Source organism: Falco cherrug, chromosome 14 (assembly GCF_023634085.1).
Source record: "Falco cherrug isolate bFalChe1 chromosome 14, bFalChe1.pri, whole genome shotgun sequence".
In the NCBI taxonomy this organism is placed as follows: domain Eukaryota; kingdom Metazoa; phylum Chordata; class Aves; order Falconiformes; family Falconidae; genus Falco; species Falco cherrug.
In genome coordinates this window covers 2,773,384-2,792,983 of record NC_073710.1, presented here as the reverse complement: position 1 = coordinate 2,792,983, position 19,600 = coordinate 2,773,384, and the positions used below count along the sequence as shown (strand labels likewise).

Below are 19,600 nucleotides of genomic sequence, written 5' to 3'. Positions count from 1 at the left end.
AGGCGAGTTAAAAAAAAAAACAAACTACACAAACACCCAAGACCCAGACACATTCAGAAGAGATCCATGCTATTACTTGAGTTGAATAAAAATAATCAGAAATTAATGCCTTTGAAGTACTGCACAATAACCTAAGGGAAAAGAATTTGAAAAGTGAGAGCTTTGATGCTTGTTCTCTTGGCTGAAGCACAAATCAATTTTCATATAAGCTTGCTTACAGAAACATTGTTTGTTCCAGGCTATTATTCATTTTCCACGCTCACACTGCTGTGACAGCCACAGGAGGACTGTCCATTCCCCAGGAAAATGCTTTCAGTGAAAGCCAACCAGAATGAAGAAAGCACCTCTGGCCAAAATTCTAGCCAGAACCCAATATTCCCCAGATGATCAAGATACACACTTTCTTAGTACACCTATTAATTCTTACGTTAGATGTCCACCTTGATCACTATAATCTTCAATTAAACAAGGTTCCTCATGTTTTGTTGGGATTACTTACACGCACAGAGCTGGGCACACCTTAGTACCTTGCAGAATGAGCACTACAGATAATAGATATTCTTTTTCAAGTAGAGATTTGCAAGTAAACACCAGACGTACTTTGTCTATAGCATATAGAACCACCATATTCTTGTTGTTCTTTGATGAGATGCTTGTTCTCATTCCCAGCCAAACCCGTTTGTATTTTGTCTCCTGAACAAGCCTTCCAGGAGTAAGTACAACACTAAGAAGTTCAACAGTGGATTGGACAGACCAGCTCGGAGTAACGCTGCCTTACAGATTTTGAGGCTCCAGGCACAAGGTAATTGGTTTTAGCAGAGTGGCAGCATTACAGAAAATTAGTGATGTTGCAGCTAAATATTCATATGATCCAAGTAAGTAAACAGGGTAGCGTAAGTAAAATCAGAGAACTGCTAACTTGTCCTGAAGTAGCTTTTTTACTTAAATAGACACCTAACCCCCAAAATTCTCCCCCGTCTCAGTGACTTTCAACTTCTGCATCCTCTGATAATGAAGGATGCATTAGAAATGTAAACCGATCATACCTCCCCTTTGAGCGTTTTGTGGTATACGCCCGCTGAAGCCAGACAACAGATAAACTACTCACCTCGCTTAATGACTAGTGGAATCTTGAATTCACAGCGATGGTAACTAGAAAGTGCAAATCGTAAAGCTATTAGAAAACAGAAAAGCCAACATAACTGCATAGCATAAACTCAGGGCTCATAACCAGTTTAATGAAAAGTCACATGAATAATAAAACGAAAATGAGAGTCTCAAGGCTAAAAGTTCTCATTTCTATTTTCTACATCAGAAAAGGCAGCAGCCTGGAAATGTCCTAACACAATTTTCTAGAGGACACAAGAGGTCCTTCAGCACAAACTGCTCTGCTGTTACGTGGAGTGGATGGAGAAATATTCAGCTTAGAATCAGTACTACAGATTTCTCTGCCACTAACACTGTTTTAATCAGGTATCCAATCACTTCTTTAACTCACATTCCTCCTCTAAGGAGTTTACATTTAGACAGTATTAAAAATATCCTCAAAAGCATGAGATTATTTATATTTTTTTTTAATCACTAACTGAAATAATGTCAGGAAAAAACAGCAGCCTACCTACCAGTAAATGGACACTCCTGCTTAATAAGAAATTTGCCTCTAGCAAGAGAGTTTGCACATTATAGCCAAACCAAGAACTACCTTACCTCATTTACTGCTTTAAGACATACCTGACAGTATGAAGGCATTTCAAAGTAAGAAGAAAATAATTGAAAAAACCCCCATGCTAATAATGATGGCTGAAACCATTGTGAAAAAATACTTGATTTCTATAAAGGGAACCCAGCATTTCATTTTGAAATGTTCTAAAATGCTCTTCAAGAGATCAGTTCTTTACACTCACATGTTAAAGTTGTAATGACCAGGATAATTTGTATGCAGGACAAATTTCTTCACCTTGTGAGTGTTTGCATCAAAGAGAATATCCTGCCGAAGAAAACACAGGCAGACATGAAGCAATCTGGACAGAGGAAAGTGGCTTTCCCCAAGCTAACCTGAGAATAGTTACAACAGTACCTGTATATAGAGATATGCAACTATCTCATTGGAACTGAATGGAACTATGAAAAGTAGTATTTGAAAATGAGATTATTTGTAAACTCAAATAAACACACATTTCCTCCAGCAGTCAATCACAACTGCAGTTTCATTTGCTAAATGCTGGCAATTTTTCTAAGGAAGTCTTGGTTTTCTGCATATTATTTACAGTAACGTAGACCAAAGCAAAATCGCAGTAAGGAGGGACATGAAGGCTGAACTACGTCCCACAGCTCAACAAACTTTCACAGTTGGTGTCATGGCACACACCTATCTCGGTTCCGCGGGACAGGAGCGTGGATTTCAGAAACAAGAACTAGTATAATTATGTATCAGGCGTGGCAGAGGGAGAAAACCTGAGAGAATGGAGAAGCACAAAGAGCCCTCCATCCACTGGTAGAGATGGTAAGACATTACTGATTGGATTTGCAAGTGCAAGTCAGCATCGCTTTCACAGCCAGAGGCTCCCAAGGCAGCAATCAAGAGTTTTGCAGTCTCACCTCCCACAGCCTTTAGCCTTCTGAAAGAACTGCCGTGTAACTACATCCGAACTTTACAAGGATATGTTTATGGAAGCTTCCCACTCACCACTCCAAGTGTGAAATAATTGAAGAAGTAGTCATTGCACTTTGATGGGACTTGCTTATGGGGCGAGGGCGAATGGATTTTCATCTGCAAGAAACACATTTTTTCAGAGGTATTTAATAGCGCTGACAAAGATGAATGCCATTAACATCACTACATTAAACCAAATTGCCACGATCTGCCATAATAATAATCTGAAGCCCTTGTTCAAATATGTAAGATATTGTGCTTCATGACAGAACCATCACCTGCTTGCAGTGGCACAATGACATGTCAGCGTTTTGGTTTTTTTTTTTTTTTTTTAGTTATCTGAAGTAAAAGGTTTACTTATACACTACTGGGTAAAAATATTAGGAAAGGATCAAACTATATGCTGGAGTTATTCTACATAAAATATAATTAAAAACAGGCAGTACACATTTGCTAATGCTTATTTGGATTCAAAAGTGTTCCTATTTTTATCTATTTTTAAACCACTTAACATGATGAAATTCAGTTATTTTACATAAATTATAATTTAAAATAGGCAGTACACACTTGCTAAGGCTCATTTGGACTCAAAAGTGCTCCCATTTTTAAGCAATTGTAAAACCAGTTACCAAGACGCAATTTTATCCTTATTTTCTTTTAAACAGATTTACATCAATTTAGCCTAAAAAAACTTCTTAAAACCGAATTATGTAACAGTTCATCCTGGCCTATTACATGTCAAGTGAAGCACTCATAATTTGCGCTACCTGGCAGTTTAATTTCACTGGCCTTGCAAAATGCAGGCCCTGTGATTAAACTGAGACAGCACTGAACATCCAGTCCTGCACCTGAAAGAATTCCCTCACCTTATCTTCGGACTTGTAGAAGACTTTGTGTGGAGACCCCAAGGTGCTCAGCACATCCTGGCACGAATCACCGAAGTACACGCAACGCTCCAATACCCGCATCTTGGCGTCAGCTAAAACACTCGGGACACAACCTGAGGAATGGAAATTAACTCAAAATTCATCCTTCCCAATCAGAGAGCACATCAGCAAAAGAATACAAAAAGCTTAGCATTCCTCTATCACAAACCAAACAGCTGTATTTGAACAGTGCCAAGCTAAGTTTAACCATTTATTTTGCAACAGTTTAAACATTTCTTATCAAAGTGATGTACGTGCTGACCATTGCACAGATCCCCATCTTAACCTCCAACTTCAGCAATGCTATCTTCACTTCCTTGCCATTCACGTGGACATGCTTTCCTGGCCCACTTCAATTTGATCAGCTGGTTATTAGCAGGAAGTGCCAGGAATTATTTCTAGTCCTAAAACATTCGACTTCAGCAGCTAGAGATGTATCTCCAGCTCGAGAAGTAAAGCCCATAAAATATAATTCCTCATCCATATTAATTGTGTCAGAGAACCTACATTCTTTACTCAAGATTTCCATAGCTTATTAAATAAATAGCAAGTATGTTCCTACGCAACCACTGTTAAAAATGGATCTTACTGAGTAGCCATTACATAGATGAATTGCTGACATCCGTCAGCAGATGTTAAGAAATTGAACGATCTTACAGTTTGTGACCCCATGCGTTTTCAGGAACGCAGCACCTCACACTTACGAGAATGCATGTACACGTGTGCAGCAGTGACTGCAAAATGCAGGATGTGCTCTAAATACACACTTAGCTTTTCCCACTATGCATTATTTATGTAGTAGTTATTGAATAAAATAAATCAGAAAAATACGATTGAGTCATCCTTGATGTCTCAAGCACGGGTTTCTTCACATTAATATGCTTGCAAAAAACTTGTGCTAGAACAGGCGTGTAATGTGTTCTACAACGGAGTTTCTGCAAACTTTAGCAAGACAAGAACAGCACATGTCCAGACTGCCTCTTGGCAAGTTTTAGTCTGAACATTAGTGATATAATTTAACAATTTTTTTTATTCATTGACAACATTTCCTTTAAGCTGCATATATATATAAACACTTAACTAAACTTGACACTCTACCGTAAAAGCGTCCAATTTCTCAAAGTAGTTTATATTATTGTGATGTTAAAGCTCACTCCTTCCCTAGTACATGAGGATGTATGTTCCCTGTCCTAGGCAGGTCTCCGTTATACTCCTCTTTACAGAGAGAAGCGAAGTAGCTTGAAAACACCTGCTTCGTTTTTCTTCGTATTTTTTAATCCTTCACCTTAAATTTTCTCCTTTTTAACTTCTGCATATTGCAAATGTATTCCCAGTGTTTCCTCAATGTACATACAGCTAGCAATCAGAACGGTCAAAAGCTGAACCTGCTAGTGAAAACTGTTGAAAAGATCTCCGTATTTTTTCTTACTAACATTGTTATGTCTCAAGTTATGGTGACTGAGCAAGACTCCTTTGCAGTCATTATGTCTTTCCCTCATTTCTAAGCAAGCATACCCTTCCCATTTCTGAAAGCACACACAAGGAGAAGGTACTCATCAGCCTCTGTCACTTTCACGGTTGCCTCCTACAGCAAATGAAAACAGAATTGAATTTAAAGTGCAGTCTAAGGCTGCAGCATTGCTGTAGTCTCCTGCAGGCATTTTTAAAAGCCTTCCAGAATTAATCACAAATATATTAACATCATACAGCTCACTGGAATCTCGAAAAATGCACACGTACATAAGGTTTCATGATTTCTCATGGATTTTTTTCAGTGATATACCTGCATCTGTTTTACTCTATATGTATGCCTGGACACAAATTCCATTTCTGCAGACTGACTCTAAGGACGTGGAGCTACTGAGAACAGGGCTACAGTCCTCAGCGATTTCTCCAGGGACAGGGAAATGCAACAGCAGGCAGATTCACCTTGACAGGGATTTCACTGGGTTTTGTTTTCAATAGTTCAAAATAAGGTATATAGAACACTTTGAAATCACCTGTAAAGTCATCACAAATAACCTATGCTTGATTTATACATGTTTATCCCTCTTTTCCTCAGGGAAAGCAATCATGTTTTCCATGTTCTCAGTGTCACTAGTACCTGCAGTGAGTAGGCGAAGCCGTAAACCTGAGGGTCCAGTTCCATCTCTCAGAACATCAACGTTCTCAGCATACACGTTACCGAGGAAACAGCTGAGAGGCATCGAGGGAGCCCTGAAACCAATCATAAGAGTGTGCATAGGATTCCGCTTAGTCTTCAAGTTTTCCATTAACAAGCTGGTAGCAGTTCACTGGAACAGAGCACGTTCATTTTGACAAAGCTGCATTTAATTCAGACTGAAGATTAAAAATTATATTAAACACAAGGATCAGAGAGCCTGGGGAAAAGGGAAGAGGAACAAGCCAGCACTCACATGCAGGACCTTCACTATTAATGAAACAAACAGCAAGTTTTAAAGACTCCAGGAACTACTGAAACTGTATCTAGCCTTTGCATACCTCCTGTAAGGACCTGTCATCTCAGACTTCTCTCGGGGAAAAATGGAAGTCATATAGTTTTTAAAGATACCTGCTCCTTGAACAAGGTGTATCACCCCAATGCAGCAGAAAAGCACGATGCTCTCACTGCTCTTGGGAAGGTACACCTCCTTGCCTAGAACATGCCATCAGCTTGTGCAGGTACACCACAAACAACTCTGCTGCTTTACTCGAGAAGTTCTGATTTTAATTCAGTTAGTTATATTTGAGAAAAGTGTAACAGCCCCAAGTAAGAATTTTAAATGCTGCTTTGTATATTAGTTTGTATATGCTTTGTAAAATTCACTTCTTATGTGAACTTCTCCTCTGTGTGAATGACTTGAGCTAAAAGTCAGGCTTTGAGCTCTCTCACACCCACCCACACCAGAGCCCCACGCAACAATTAGCACTTCTACTAGAGCCCACCACGTCACAGATGGGCACAGAAAACAACATTTTTCTGAAGTGCACTTATTTCTAATTGGGAGACAACATCTGCATAAACAAGGTTCTCTCCCTTCTGAGCAGTAATCCAATGATGCGTTAATCTCCTCCTGGCATCAAAACACAACTGCCTCTGCAAAAACTACCACCTTAACAGTCTGGGTATTTATAAGCTGAAAGGAAGAATTTACAGAAGTCCTTACAATTTTTCCTTGAGTAAGGAACCTCAGGGACAAGGTTTTTAGAAAGAGCAAAACATCAGATGTTGTACAATAGATTACTCCTTAAAAGACGACAGAATACAATACCATGAAAACACTAACCATATTAAAAGATAACTATTCCATTAGTATTTAGCCATGAAGATTAGTTTCCTCAGAATAGCAAGTTCAATCAGGTAACTGCAAATATATTGAATATATGGTAGGTTATGCATATGGCTTAAGTCTTCTAGCTATAAAAAATAATTAAAAATGTATTTTTAGGCTTAAGACCCTTGGTAGGGCCAAGCTGTCAGCCAGCACCCACAGGTCCTTTTCTGCCAGGCAGTTTTCCAGCCGCTCTTCCCTGAGCCTGTAGCATTGCATGCAGGGCCCAGCACTGAATCTTGTTGAAACTCATACAATTGGCCTTGGCCGATGGGTCCAGCCTGCCCAGACCCCTCTGCAGAGCCTGCTGGCCCTCCAGCAGGTCAATATTCCCCCCGACTTGGTGTTGTCTGCAGACTTACTGAGGGTGCACTCAATCCTCCCATCCAGATCTTCAATAAAGATAGCCCAACTGCTTCTCTTACCAGATTTACTATATTTCCCCCTTTACTTACTTAATTCATTTTCAGGTCAATTGAAGCCTACTACAGCTGAGCCAAGCTGTTTTTATAGCAACAGAAATCAAATCAATATTTGATTATAATGTCCGAGGACACCACCTATGGAAATTTGAAAGAGGCTGGTATCTAAAGGCACTCCGTACACTATCAAGTTCACAAAAGACCCAAACTGTACTAGAAAAAAGTGTGTATTTTGCATTCACAAAACCCTAAATAAATGAGGAAGAAAAAGTATATGCTAAATGATCAAAACAGCACAACAAGCTGTACATACTTGGTATCCTGCAGACTGTTCCCGTTGTAGATGTACATGCGTTTCACAGTCGCACCATGCGGAATTTGCAAAGAGGCTAGACCGTGGGCAAAGTTAGGCTGCGGATATACAAAATCATTCTTGTTACATGACACAGTAGACACTTCAGGTCAGTTATAGATTACGTTAGAAATACAGTATATGCTTACCAATTCAGGTAAGTCTCTAACCAAAAAAACCAAAGAGGGTAAAACCCAACAATTAAAAGCCCTTCTAGATGGTGCTTCTTTACATTACACCACCCCGGGATCCGCAGGCTGGGGTGAAATGCTCACTGCGTTTGTCCACCAAAAGATGGCACTAGCCGAACAATTAGCCATGGTGTACTGAGGATTCAAGTTTCTTGATCACTGGCAACTAACAAGATATTTGTACTACTAACATAAACATATTTGTACTGTAATGCTGTATCTTTAAGGCAGAACCTTCTTTCTTGCCTCCCACTGCATTCATTTCAGCCTTTAAACATTTCTGCTGGTTTGTAAAACGCCTTTATCTGATTTTCTGCTCTCCTTATCGCCACAGTCTTACACATACTGCTTTTGATACAGACTTTGAGTGTTCTCATAAAATAAGAAAGCATTTTAAGGAAGTCAGAGCCATTCTTCTAGTACAGTAAGAGCCTATTTCTTTCAACTCTGAAGATGACAGGACCTTCTCCAAGACTTCAACATACTTTACTAGCCCTGGACAGAAAAGAAACTAAGTTTGTCACAAGCATTCAACAAAACCAAGATGTGCAATATGCCAACTATTACCCTGGTGTACTTTAGCAGGACATCACATAAAAGGTAAACAGAAAAAGTTGTACTTAGGCAGAAAGAAATTAACCCAAAGCAATGATTTCAGCTACTGTAAGTATGTAGACAGGAACCTTCACTACTTAGCAAATCTAGAGATGTCCTGATTTCAATCCTCTTTCTGAATTTACCCAGAACACGAACACCTCAAAACACAGCTTTCTAAAGTAGTCAGCTTTTGAACATACTTCCACCTTGCAACACCCAAAGTTTTCCTCAGTTTTTTCACTTCCATGTGCAAAGACTACACTGTTTTGCTAGGTAGTTCCGCATTCCAGCATGAATCCTCTCTGAACTTGAAAGATTTTGCCATCTTCCAGTTTCATTTCACTCCTCAGTCTTTCCTAATGTTCCTCCCTAAAAGGATCTACAATAGTCATGCTCCCTGTGGACTGTTTTATACTACTCTGTTCTCTAAACTATCCTGTTTCAACTCGTTTATAATCCTGAGGAGAATTTTGCCTTTCACTCTGCACAAACAACATTTTACAAACCCTGTTTGAACAACTGGATGAAAGGCTTTGAGAAGGTAAAATTTTCTCCGCTGTTCCAGCAGCTACAAAGAGCTATCATCCACGAACCATGCTATGTCCCTCTCAAAGCATATTCGCACCAAGCATTCTGTAAGTATCCCCAATTATTTTCTTAGTTAACTGAACCACGTACCAAAACAAGACACAGATGCAATGGCTAAAACTGATCCTAGCAGCTTTATTTTTACATCTTCTAGTTTTCAGGCAGTCCTGCAAGGACTGAGGATTTGGACTCCATGATCCTTTAGTGGTCCCTTCTAACCTGAGCTATTTTATGATTCTGTTATCTTTTCAAGTCTTTGGTATAACAATTGTCTTCCTTAGCAACTTAGCCATGTTATTCACAAATGTCCTAGGAACTCTTGCATGAAACCCAACTACTCTTTGTTGGGACATTACTTCTGTCTGGCTTATTTGGTTTCTATTTACCTTCCAATATTTCTGAGACCCAACTGACTTTCACTACTGCTAAACAGTAACTTCCCCCAGCTACCCCGTTCTCGTAGCACATCAAGACACAACTACTGAAGTACCAGGCTGTGACATAGAACATGTGTCATCACATTGGTTGTTTTCTCCCCACTTTGTTTTGGCTCTTTATATGCTCCTTCTTATTTTAATTCCATACAGCATGCATTCTTTTTAACTGAGAAGCCTAGATAATACAACCAAGAGCATTTCCATTCTCACACAAAACAAGTTACACATAAGTTTTCATTAATGTAGGTGGAAACCACAGAAGACTTGATCTTGTTTCCACTACAGAGAGGGATTTCCAAAGATTTCAGAGAATGCAGTAATGTTTAGTTACTCAGTAACTCATCTGAACATTTGGTGAATATGCTAACAGGTATTACAAATAAAGCTCGCTCATTTGGCTTTCTAAAAGCACTCAAACTGAAGGACACTTAAGATGAAAATGTATTTCACGAACTCTATCCTAGTTTAGTTGCATAATTGTTTTGATGAGATTCAAAAATATCTGATAAAAGAACAGCCCTCCAGTAGATTGCTTAATATTTACGTATTTGCACAGACAGCACTCATTTTTAGAAGACTCCTTTCAACAACAAAATCGCTAGTCCCAGTTCACAATGCAAGCAACACTTCTAAGCATATGCCTTCTGCTAAAGGGAAGAAAATTTTAAATTTTTGAATGAATACGAATAAAATACAAATAAGCACAACTGGGGAGTTAAATTCCTTTTAAATTACTATTTTCTTTTGCTTGCAGGCAAGACACTCTGTAGGTGATACTTCGCAAATACCAGTGGCAAAAAGACTGTCCATTAACTAAGAATGATTGCTGACCTCGTACTTCGGAGTTTCAGTCCAGGAGTCTAACTGAAAAGAAAACGACAGTCCTCTGAAATTGAGGTGAAAGAGTTGCTCAGCTGAATTATACACTAAAAGGGAAAAGAAAGTAAAAACAGGGTTACCAAAATAAATGAAAAATTTTCCAGTTCACGTCTAACAGCACTTTCATCACCTCAATGAATTAACTACGTCTCAAGATGTAGGAGGAACACAATTACACAGGACAGTAATAGTTTTGCTTTTTATTTGTTGCAGTAGAAACACAGCAATAAGAGAAACCTTAGATTCATTACAGCTGCCTATGCAAGCCTGTAGGCGCTAACCTATCCCCAATGATACAATTATACAGGATGACACAATCAGTTACACCTTAACATCCCTCAAGCAGTTTAAACAGCCACTATTAGTACACTTCTGTTCAGCGTTATGTGAATGTACAATATTAACCAGAAAATCCTTCAGACTGATGTGCCCAGAATGCTGATAAATTCCGTATTTCACCCCACCGGGAAGCACGTTCCAGTGGGAGCTGACAGGTACCTCCCTGCCACCTCCACCTGCCCAGAGGAGCTCCCACTCACATGCACCAGTTCAGCTACTCGTGATCCTGACTGGTACAGCGCAAGGAGGAAATACTTCAGACACGCAGGTTCTAGGCCACTTAAGAGTGGTAATTAAAAATAGCATCACCAGAAACACTAGCCGATCAGTCTGCTTTTACAAAGAGCAGTAATAAATTAGAACACGCACAGGCTTCTAGCTGTCATCACATCACGAGATGTCCCAATTTATTGCAATAAATTGCACATCATCAACTATAAACAGCAACAGAAGTCTATCCCAGTACTTACTCTAACAAAACATACTGCTTTGAGAGACTGTGGAAAGCTTAAAAACAAGCCCAGGAGACTGGGAGCTTGGGAACAGTTTTGGGATTGATGCTATCAAACTTCAACCTGTGCCCAGTAGCTGCTGGGGGTAACACAGTGTTCTTGTAACACACAGAGGCTGGTTCATTTGCAAAACAGTTTGAAAACAGAGGCAAAAAACCATAAAGAAACACTCCAACAAAAGAAGCTGCTTTCTTCTACTTCACCAAAGGAAATTGATTCAATATTCCCTTTTTTCCCCTTACAATTTTATATTTAAGATGACAGAGCATAGAGAGAAAATATAAATATTCACCCCACCCCAAGTGCCTTTCAGATGTTCAACTTGAGACAAGTCACAAGGTATCTGGACAATGCCAGACCACCCATGACAGAAAAATAGTAGTTGAGCAATAAAGCATTAAGCTCTCAAAAGTTATTATATGCCTTTTCTGCAGAATGTGCTGGTTAAGAGCCTTTTCCCTGCCTGTCACTCAAAGGAAAACGTGCAGGGAGAGGGAAATGTTTTGATCGGCAGGAAAATTACACAAATCTCTCATGTGATGAATTATGATGCATCTTTTCCAAAGCCCACAGCCAGCTGGAGCAGTGTTTTTCCCCTAGTCACGCCAAGTGTGATATCTGATTATACACATCGCATCAGTTCCCATCCCCTGCAATGTTTATGGATGCTTAGGCTTAAAGGGCAAGGAATGGTTTTATCCTTACGAAGTTCTCTCATGCTTCCCTCAAGACCATATGTCACAACCACATGCCTGAACAAGGTAAGCCTTTTTTAAAAATTATTCTTCTTTTTGTTTACTATACAGGTACCCTGCAGAATAATTCCATTCAAAATTGCTGACAAAAGCAAAAAGACTGCTTCTTTGCTGCTGTACTCCCGGTGAGGGAGAGTTTGCCTTCCAGGAAAGCAACAGAGTGTGACCAGCTGGGAAACATTTCTGTAGAGCAGGATGGGACAAAGCCACCGACAACAGCGAGGCTGCAGAACGGACACGGTTCTGATAAAAGCAGAGGCAGATCCAAAAGTCAAGCCTTACTGGTATCAGACACAAGACTTTCCTGGCACCTCATGGGTGCCTGGGCAGGCTCCAAAGTCTCCGAAAGTTACAGAGCTCGAAGACAGGAACCACTCCTATCCCTGCAAGGCCACTGTGGCAGGAGGGAAGGATGGTGGTTTTTCTCTTTTACCTTATTTCTTTAGTTCAATCCCACAGTGCTTACCCATGCTGAATGGCACTTCGGCAAACAGCCACATCCACGAGGACTCAGAACAGGATGCGATTTCAACAGAACCACTGGCAAGAGCAAGCGCTTCCCAGCAGGAGGTCAGGTCAGAGAATCATGGAAATGTGGGATGAAATCTTGGCTTTGACAAAGCCGTCAACCTCCAAAGTGGTCATATTTCAGTCAGCCCCATGACAAAAATACTATGATGTTTCAAACTAACATAAAAAGTAATGAAGCCGGTTGCAATTTTCCTGATGACTCTTCTTTTTCAAAACCACTGATTTGGCAAAACCAGAACTGCTCGCTGAAGGTTGGTTTCAACACAAAACCATGGCTAACCTTTTGAAATAAGTTTTGAAACTATCACTGTATCCTGTTGCAGGAAAGTTCTGTTGCAACCACCTTGGTTTTAAGTGAAAGACAACAATTTTGTTTGAAATTCTGTCGAGTTTAACACTGACGTGAACAAGAAAATACTTTCAAACTTCAAGAGCTTGTGTTGGAGTTCTGGAGAAGTGTTAGGACAGAGAAAAAATGGGATGGTTGTGTCACACTTTCATTCATGAAAACTGGCACTTGGTACTTTGGTCACATCAGGAGGAAGGTTTCGCTTCCCACCTCTCTCTCCCCATCCCAACTCAATTTTTTGTGGGACATGAAAACATGGTAATCATCCCTCCCACATGCTGAAAACTGTTCTGGTTCTTTGCCTTTACTGTTTCAGAAAATACGAAGAAATAAAAGTTATCACAACTTGCATTGCATGATAGAGTTCAAGCTGTTTATGACAGGCAGCTTAATAGAGAGCATTTACTGCTGCTAGGCAGGCTGTTAATGGAAGATACCAACCTTGCAGTGAGGAAACTGAATAATGCACTAGTGAAATGGTAAGAGGCCAACATTTTAATAAAGGCATTTTCATACTACATGTCACTGGATGAAAACATGTTATGAAAAACTATCATCAGATGAAGCAAGTGGGCAAGTTCTCTTAATTGAGTATGACAGACGCGCAAGATCTGGCAAATTCAGCACAAGGACATGTGGTGCCAAACTGTTTTTAAGTGCTTGCATACAATTCCATGCAGTAATAAAACATGCTATTCCTATCATAAGCAGTGCTTACAGCTGGGTATGTATTTTTATGGTTCATATCATCACAATTTTGCAGGCACTTCACCTCTAAATATTTGCAAATTAACTATCGCCATAGAGCAAGTAAAAATTACAAACTGTCAAGGATATGGAACTGCTTTCACCCTTCCCAAATTCTATGTAGTCTCTTGTACATGATATTTCTATAACAGCTCTAACTATATATCTTGGAGTTTCTACCTAAGAGGAAATGTCAAGACCATGACCAAAGTAAAGCTTAAAAAGGCCAATTCTGGTCCTTGGAGTATTATGACTAGAAGCCATCCAAACTGCATTTATCTCCATCTGATACTCATCTGCTACAGCAGGCTTTTATGCAGTGATATTACTTTAGCCACATGACCCTCCACAGTTAATAAATCCTATTCTGCAACGTGCAAAAGATTGCCTGCAGAGAACAGGAACAAAGACTGGATATGCAATCACCATCAATCACTGAGAACACTAGCCTATTTGGGATCAGCCTGACTACTGCAAATGGACTGGGCTAAGCTAAAAATAGAAAATTATGCTCTAAAAAGGGTATCTTGCCAATATGGAGTTAATCTTCTTTCCTGTTACGCCAGTTTGCGGCTCTGTTTCTTGAAGGCTCCTGAGCAGTTTAATTGTAAAGATCCTCTTCAGTGTTTCACCACTGGCTTATTTTGATCACCTAACAAACCCCTGCAATACACTCTCCATTTTCACATACAAACAAGGAGCTGAAAGATAAGTCTTTTTCCTGCTGCAGCGGTGGTGAACAGCCAAGTAGCAGTGCAAGAGCCAGAGTGGGTTCAGCCAGGTTAATTAAACTTGTCCCAGTCATGCCACACCTAGGCTGACTTCACACCTCCCCAGCGCTCCCAGAAACGGGAAGGAGACGTGAGCCAGTTACACACAGGCTCAGACTTGACCCTGCCCTAGCAGGGGTGTTAACCACGTTCTCAGAGCACAGAGCCTGAGCAACCAGTCCTGGCTGACCCCATGCAGAGATCAGCTCAGATGTCTGTAGGCTTCATGGCATACTTAATCCCTAAGGACACTTGAGAGCTGACCATGCATAAGAAGGTTGATGCTGTTGTTCTTACACAATAAAGCTCACAATTTTCTGGTACTGGCTGTTCAAAACAGATCATCAATAATATCTGAACGCACCATCCTGTGCCAATGACTCTCTGTCTCACTATTTCACTTAAAAAGAGTCACAGTTAAACTTACAGTACATTTTACATGATATCCCAGCTATAAGAATACAACCGTTCCGGAACACAACTTCAGCTCATTTGACCACAGAAGTGTCTACATGTTTCTCTAGGCAGACATACAGGAAAGAATTTCTAGAAACAAGTCTGTCAATCTAGGTGCGCTTCTCAGAAACACTTCAGCTTACCTCCTGGATGTGTTGCTCCAAACGACTGATCAATTTGTTCTATGGTTGGAGCAATTGCCTGAGAGTTAAAATGGACACCACTGAAAAAGAAAACAAAACAAATCTGCCTTAAGAATATTGAACAGATGCTACAAAAGTTTATTAACAGCAATACTACATTTAAATTGGAAAAAAAGAGTCTCCAAGACTGAAGGAAAATAAAATGGTAATTAAACCAAGTGTTACGTTCAAGAAAGGATAATTATCTACCTTCTTTTTTGACAGTTATTTTGGGGTTTTAACAGGAATGATTGAAAAAATGAATTCAGGACAGAAAAGGGAGAGAAACCAGTCACTGTAATCAAGAAAAAGTCGTAGGAGGCCTTACATCACTTACCAATATTTTAACTTCACCTTAGTCAAGTCATAAACTTCAATCACCTGAAAGACAGGAAACAAACATTACCACACCTCACACTCCCACTAGTCACGACAGAGGCAAGTTCTTGTCACAAGGCCAGCCTAGCTAGTGCTGCTCGCTCCCCTCCTGAAGAGACCTCTGCTGGGATAAATCACACTGAGAGACAAAACTCTGAAAACTGACTCAGCAACTGCACATCTGAAACAAGTACTGAAGAACAACTATGGGCTCAGTACAGGACCTCCAGATCCCGCGTAAATCAGCGCTGACCTGCAGAAAGCCATCTTTTCACTAATTCACCAGCATCTCTATTGCTGCAAAATTACTCTTAAGCAAGTTCAAAGGAAAGTAATAGCAAAGGTCAGCTAATTAGGGAACCCTCTAATCAATGTCAAACAGTAGGCTCTTCCTTGTGTTGCTCTTATTACCCTGGAGAATGCAGGAAGTCCTAGCATCCACTGCTCTGCTCTAACTTCCAAACTCCTTCTGAAGTAAAAGATGAACACGGCAAGATTAAGTAGTAGTAATCCATTTCATAAAGAGACATCCAGCAATCTCTCCAGCGTTACAGAAGATAATCAGAAGACCAGCCCACAAAGAACCCAAGCAAGCCATGATACCTAGTTCTGATATTTGAATATTTTAGACCTTACTGAATAATCCAAGGAGCTCCTCTCTGTAGATAATATTAGGTATGGATCCTTTGTTCTGAGTACAGTACTGCAAACGCCCATCTGAGTGATTTCGTATCATTTTTATGTGACTGTTACTGAATCTTGAGGCTAGACTGGGCTTTAAGCACATAATTTTTGGTGAGTAACCATGGTCAAACACAAGCTTCTTCCACCCTACAGATGCGTTCCTGTGTCAGCAGGAAAAGGAAAATACGTAGAGCACATCATAACCGCTGCAAAGAAAAGGTAAAGTGCTTTTTACTGCTTTGTATAATCCTCCAACAAATCACTGGCAGATTCAGAAAGGACTCTCTCTTCGGCTAGAGAATAAAGCAGAATTCCCCAGGGAACTTGCTATGAAACATGGTTTTAAAGCCTAAAAATATCACCAGCTAAGAAGGAAGTCTTGGTTTTGGGAGATGCCCAGCAAATAACCCTAAATAAGACAACTTGCAATGCTTAAACCACTAGGAAAAAAAAAAGTCAACATTTGATGGTACACTGTTGACTCATAAAAATTTGGAAGAGTTCTCTGCACTTTGTTTGCTCGGGAAGCCCACACTCTTCAGGACATAAGCAACAAGTATAGCACAAAGCAAGTAACAAACGAACATTCTGGCAGAATCAACATAAAGAAGAGCTATCAAGTTTTTCCTCTTAATAAATATACTTCAAATTAAGCTTCTTGGAAAAACGTGGTTATCCAGTATTTTATTCCAAATGTGGTTTGACATGCCCAGGTTTCCTTTACTGCACAGCTTGTTAAAAACAAAGGCTACTTTTATGAAAAGCTAGGAATGACTTCACATTTTTTTAGTGACCTTGCACACTGTCTTTTTCCCCTCAGAAAATGTTTCTGAAAATAGAGAAAACCACTCGCCACACACATCTCATTTTGCAGCAACTACCAGAGAGCACTGGGCACTCTCCTGAAGTTCTGCTGAAAGACACTGTGGTGGCAGAAGACAAAAGGATGAGCGGAAGAAGAAGGAGCAGTGCATGAGGAACAGCATGTTGCACAAACGAGGTCCCCCACGAGAGAAACACCCTGACAGCAGCCAACAGGCACCGATTTGCCATCAGCCCTCTTCCCACGATTCAGACAGATCTATTCACCTCAACATTTCTTTTTACTAACAGCAGAGGAAGAAACAAGCGCAACCTAGCAAAACTTAAAGGCAGTCAAAAGAGCTCATAAAACTCATGAAAGATATATTGAAGAAACACTGCAACAGGCCATCGCACTAGAAGAGGATTTATTTTTAAAACTACAGAAGCTACACTGACAAAAGGATTAACATGATTCTTTTTGCTTGCAGAGGAACAAAAACTAAGACCAAGGACTATTCTTTGATGGGCTTACTACACAGCCAGAAGGCAGTTGGTTTAAATGAGTAAAACCTGATGCTTTGTTACACTCACTGTTTTAATAATTAGTACTGAGCAAGACTCATAAAAACGTTCAGGTATCTACTAACCAGCAATAACAGACCAACACTGTGAAATCTAACTCTTTCTCCACCTTAGAGAGAATGTATGCGAGAGACCTCGCTGCTCAATTTCATAGCAATGTTTTCAAAACCTGGTCCTGGATCTACTCATTCACGTTAGCAGCACCTCCTGCAGTGCTTTGGCTATGGAAGCTGAGTAGAGAGACTGCACAAGCCTTCCTCCCCTCCCTGAAAAAAAGGGAAGAAACTTTTTAAGAATACTGCTATGGCTTTATTCCTGCACCAGGAAATAGACCCTGCAATTCTTTGGGTCTGCCAAGACTTTCCATTTTAGAAGCCTGTATTTCAGTCTTTTTCTCAACCAAATTTAATGGCAAGTGGGTATTAAAAAAACAACACACAAAGCAAAAAGGCATCCTGATTTTTCCAGTTTTGCTGCTGCTGAGCAACACTGAAAACACAGAGTCATACCATCTTAACAGCCATTACTTATTCTACAGCTACACAAGTCCTGTTGCTCACTTCTGAACTAAGCCCATAGAATTTATTCTATAATGCTTTCTGAACCGTTTTACAAGTGTAAGTTTTCAAAGCATTGTATGCATTTAAACAGCTTTACTCCCCATAGTTAAAACAAACAAAAGGTACTACTAGACCACTCAACCACAACATACCACAATAGATTATTTTTTGTCAGACTCTGAAAACCCAGAGCTTAAGAGACATGGCATATACTAGTTACAGCACCTCAAAAACACTACAAGATTGCAACATTCCAAAAAAAAGTCAGTAAGCAACCCATGCACTTGAAGGAATTATGTCAGTTTTGAGTTCAGTCTCCTTAAGAATTAAATATATTTTTGAAAGATTTTGTAGATTTTCCTTTACACTGATAAAGATCCATCTGAGACAGATTTTTCAAGACAGCCTCTTAAAAATCGTAAATTCACATACACAGTCTGAATAATTAAGTTCTAAATCTTGACAAAAATAAAACCCCCATTATTACAGAATGACTTCATAAACAGAAACTACCGTAAGGTAACTACAAACTGAAATCCGGCCAAAAAGTACTCTGCTGTCCCCCATCTGAGCTCAATTTGAACTGAAAATTGTTCATCAAAATGTGTATTTTTATAGTTAATATAAAAGATTTTTAAAAATAAAATAACCAATAAAAATACCACAGTGTTACAGGTTACTACTAGAGAAGTAAGTACTTCTAACAACTACTGATTTGGATTGCTATTCAACAACTTTATATGTATATTTAAAGTATCTGAAGAGCTCAAGTTTCAGCCAATAGCACGCTGCTACACTCTTAAAAGTCATTTTGGGGATAAAGCACTAGGCTGCCATTGTGGAAGGTGACATTTTGCTGCTGGTTTTATTGGCAACAAGAGTAAGGGGAACAAGACCTTGTAAGTTCTTGTTCTACAAACATAAGGGGAACACCTACCACTGTTCCAAAGCTTGAAAGTACGGATGCGAGCACACCTTCCAGACTTACCTAAAGGGTAAGTATTCCATTTTGTAGCATCACATTTAACTCCACACTTCTGCTTTCGTATGGTAAGTAGCACAGCAGTTAGAGTACACTCTCAACCAGTCAGCCATATCAACACCTGGGAACTTTGGGCACACAGAAATTTGCGCACATCATGCAAGAACCACATTGACAACTGCTCAGCACAGCTGGTCCTGCCAAAAAGGACCACCCTGAACAACTAAGTTACATATAGATCTTTCAAATGTTTTCATTAATAAGCTTTTCAAAATTTTGTATTGATCTAGTCCTATGCCTACAGTTCCACAGTCACCTATTTTGTATGAATGAAGCATACCACTTTCGTAACACATTTTTTGCAAACTAATACAACAGGAGGTTGGTGACCAGCCTACCCATTATTCTTCATCTTAACTACACACAAAGAGAGAGGCAGATCAACAACTGGTCACCTAAAAGAACCAAAGCAACATTGCTGGGCTAAGGACTTTAATGGCAAGAATAAAAACTCATCCAGAACACACTAAAGTCAGTGCAGGAGGCAGCTGCTCACAAGAGGCCTGAATATGGCTTTCTGGCAGTTTTTATG

At 39.8% G+C, this 19,600-nt stretch overlaps 1 protein-coding gene across 4 annotated transcripts in view; it reads right to left on the bottom strand.

The window, feature by feature from the left end:
- Positions 1–19,600, bottom strand: part of PHAF1 (phagosome assembly factor 1) — a 37,789-nt gene that overhangs the window by 7,996 nt on the left and 10,193 nt on the right. For all 4 annotated transcript variants that reach the window (XR_008735109.1, XR_008735108.1, XM_055726624.1 and 1 more), the window contains exons 5-13: positions 15,356–15,399; positions 14,980–15,059; positions 10,330–10,424; positions 7,647–7,744; positions 5,684–5,796; positions 3,520–3,653; positions 2,687–2,770; positions 1,905–1,987; positions 1,109–1,152 (exon numbers count right to left, since the gene is read on the bottom strand). Coding sequence is in view for 2 of the 4 variants with exons in the window: in XM_055726624.1 (XP_055582599.1) it covers positions 1,109–1,152; positions 1,905–1,987; positions 2,687–2,770; positions 3,520–3,653; positions 5,684–5,796; positions 7,647–7,744; positions 10,330–10,424; positions 14,980–15,059; positions 15,356–15,399 (775 nt within the window). In the remaining 2 variants the exon portion in view is untranslated. The remainder of the gene's footprint in view (positions 1–1,108; positions 1,153–1,904; positions 1,988–2,686; positions 2,771–3,519; positions 3,654–5,683; positions 5,797–7,646; positions 7,745–10,329; positions 10,425–14,979; positions 15,060–15,355; positions 15,400–19,600) is intronic.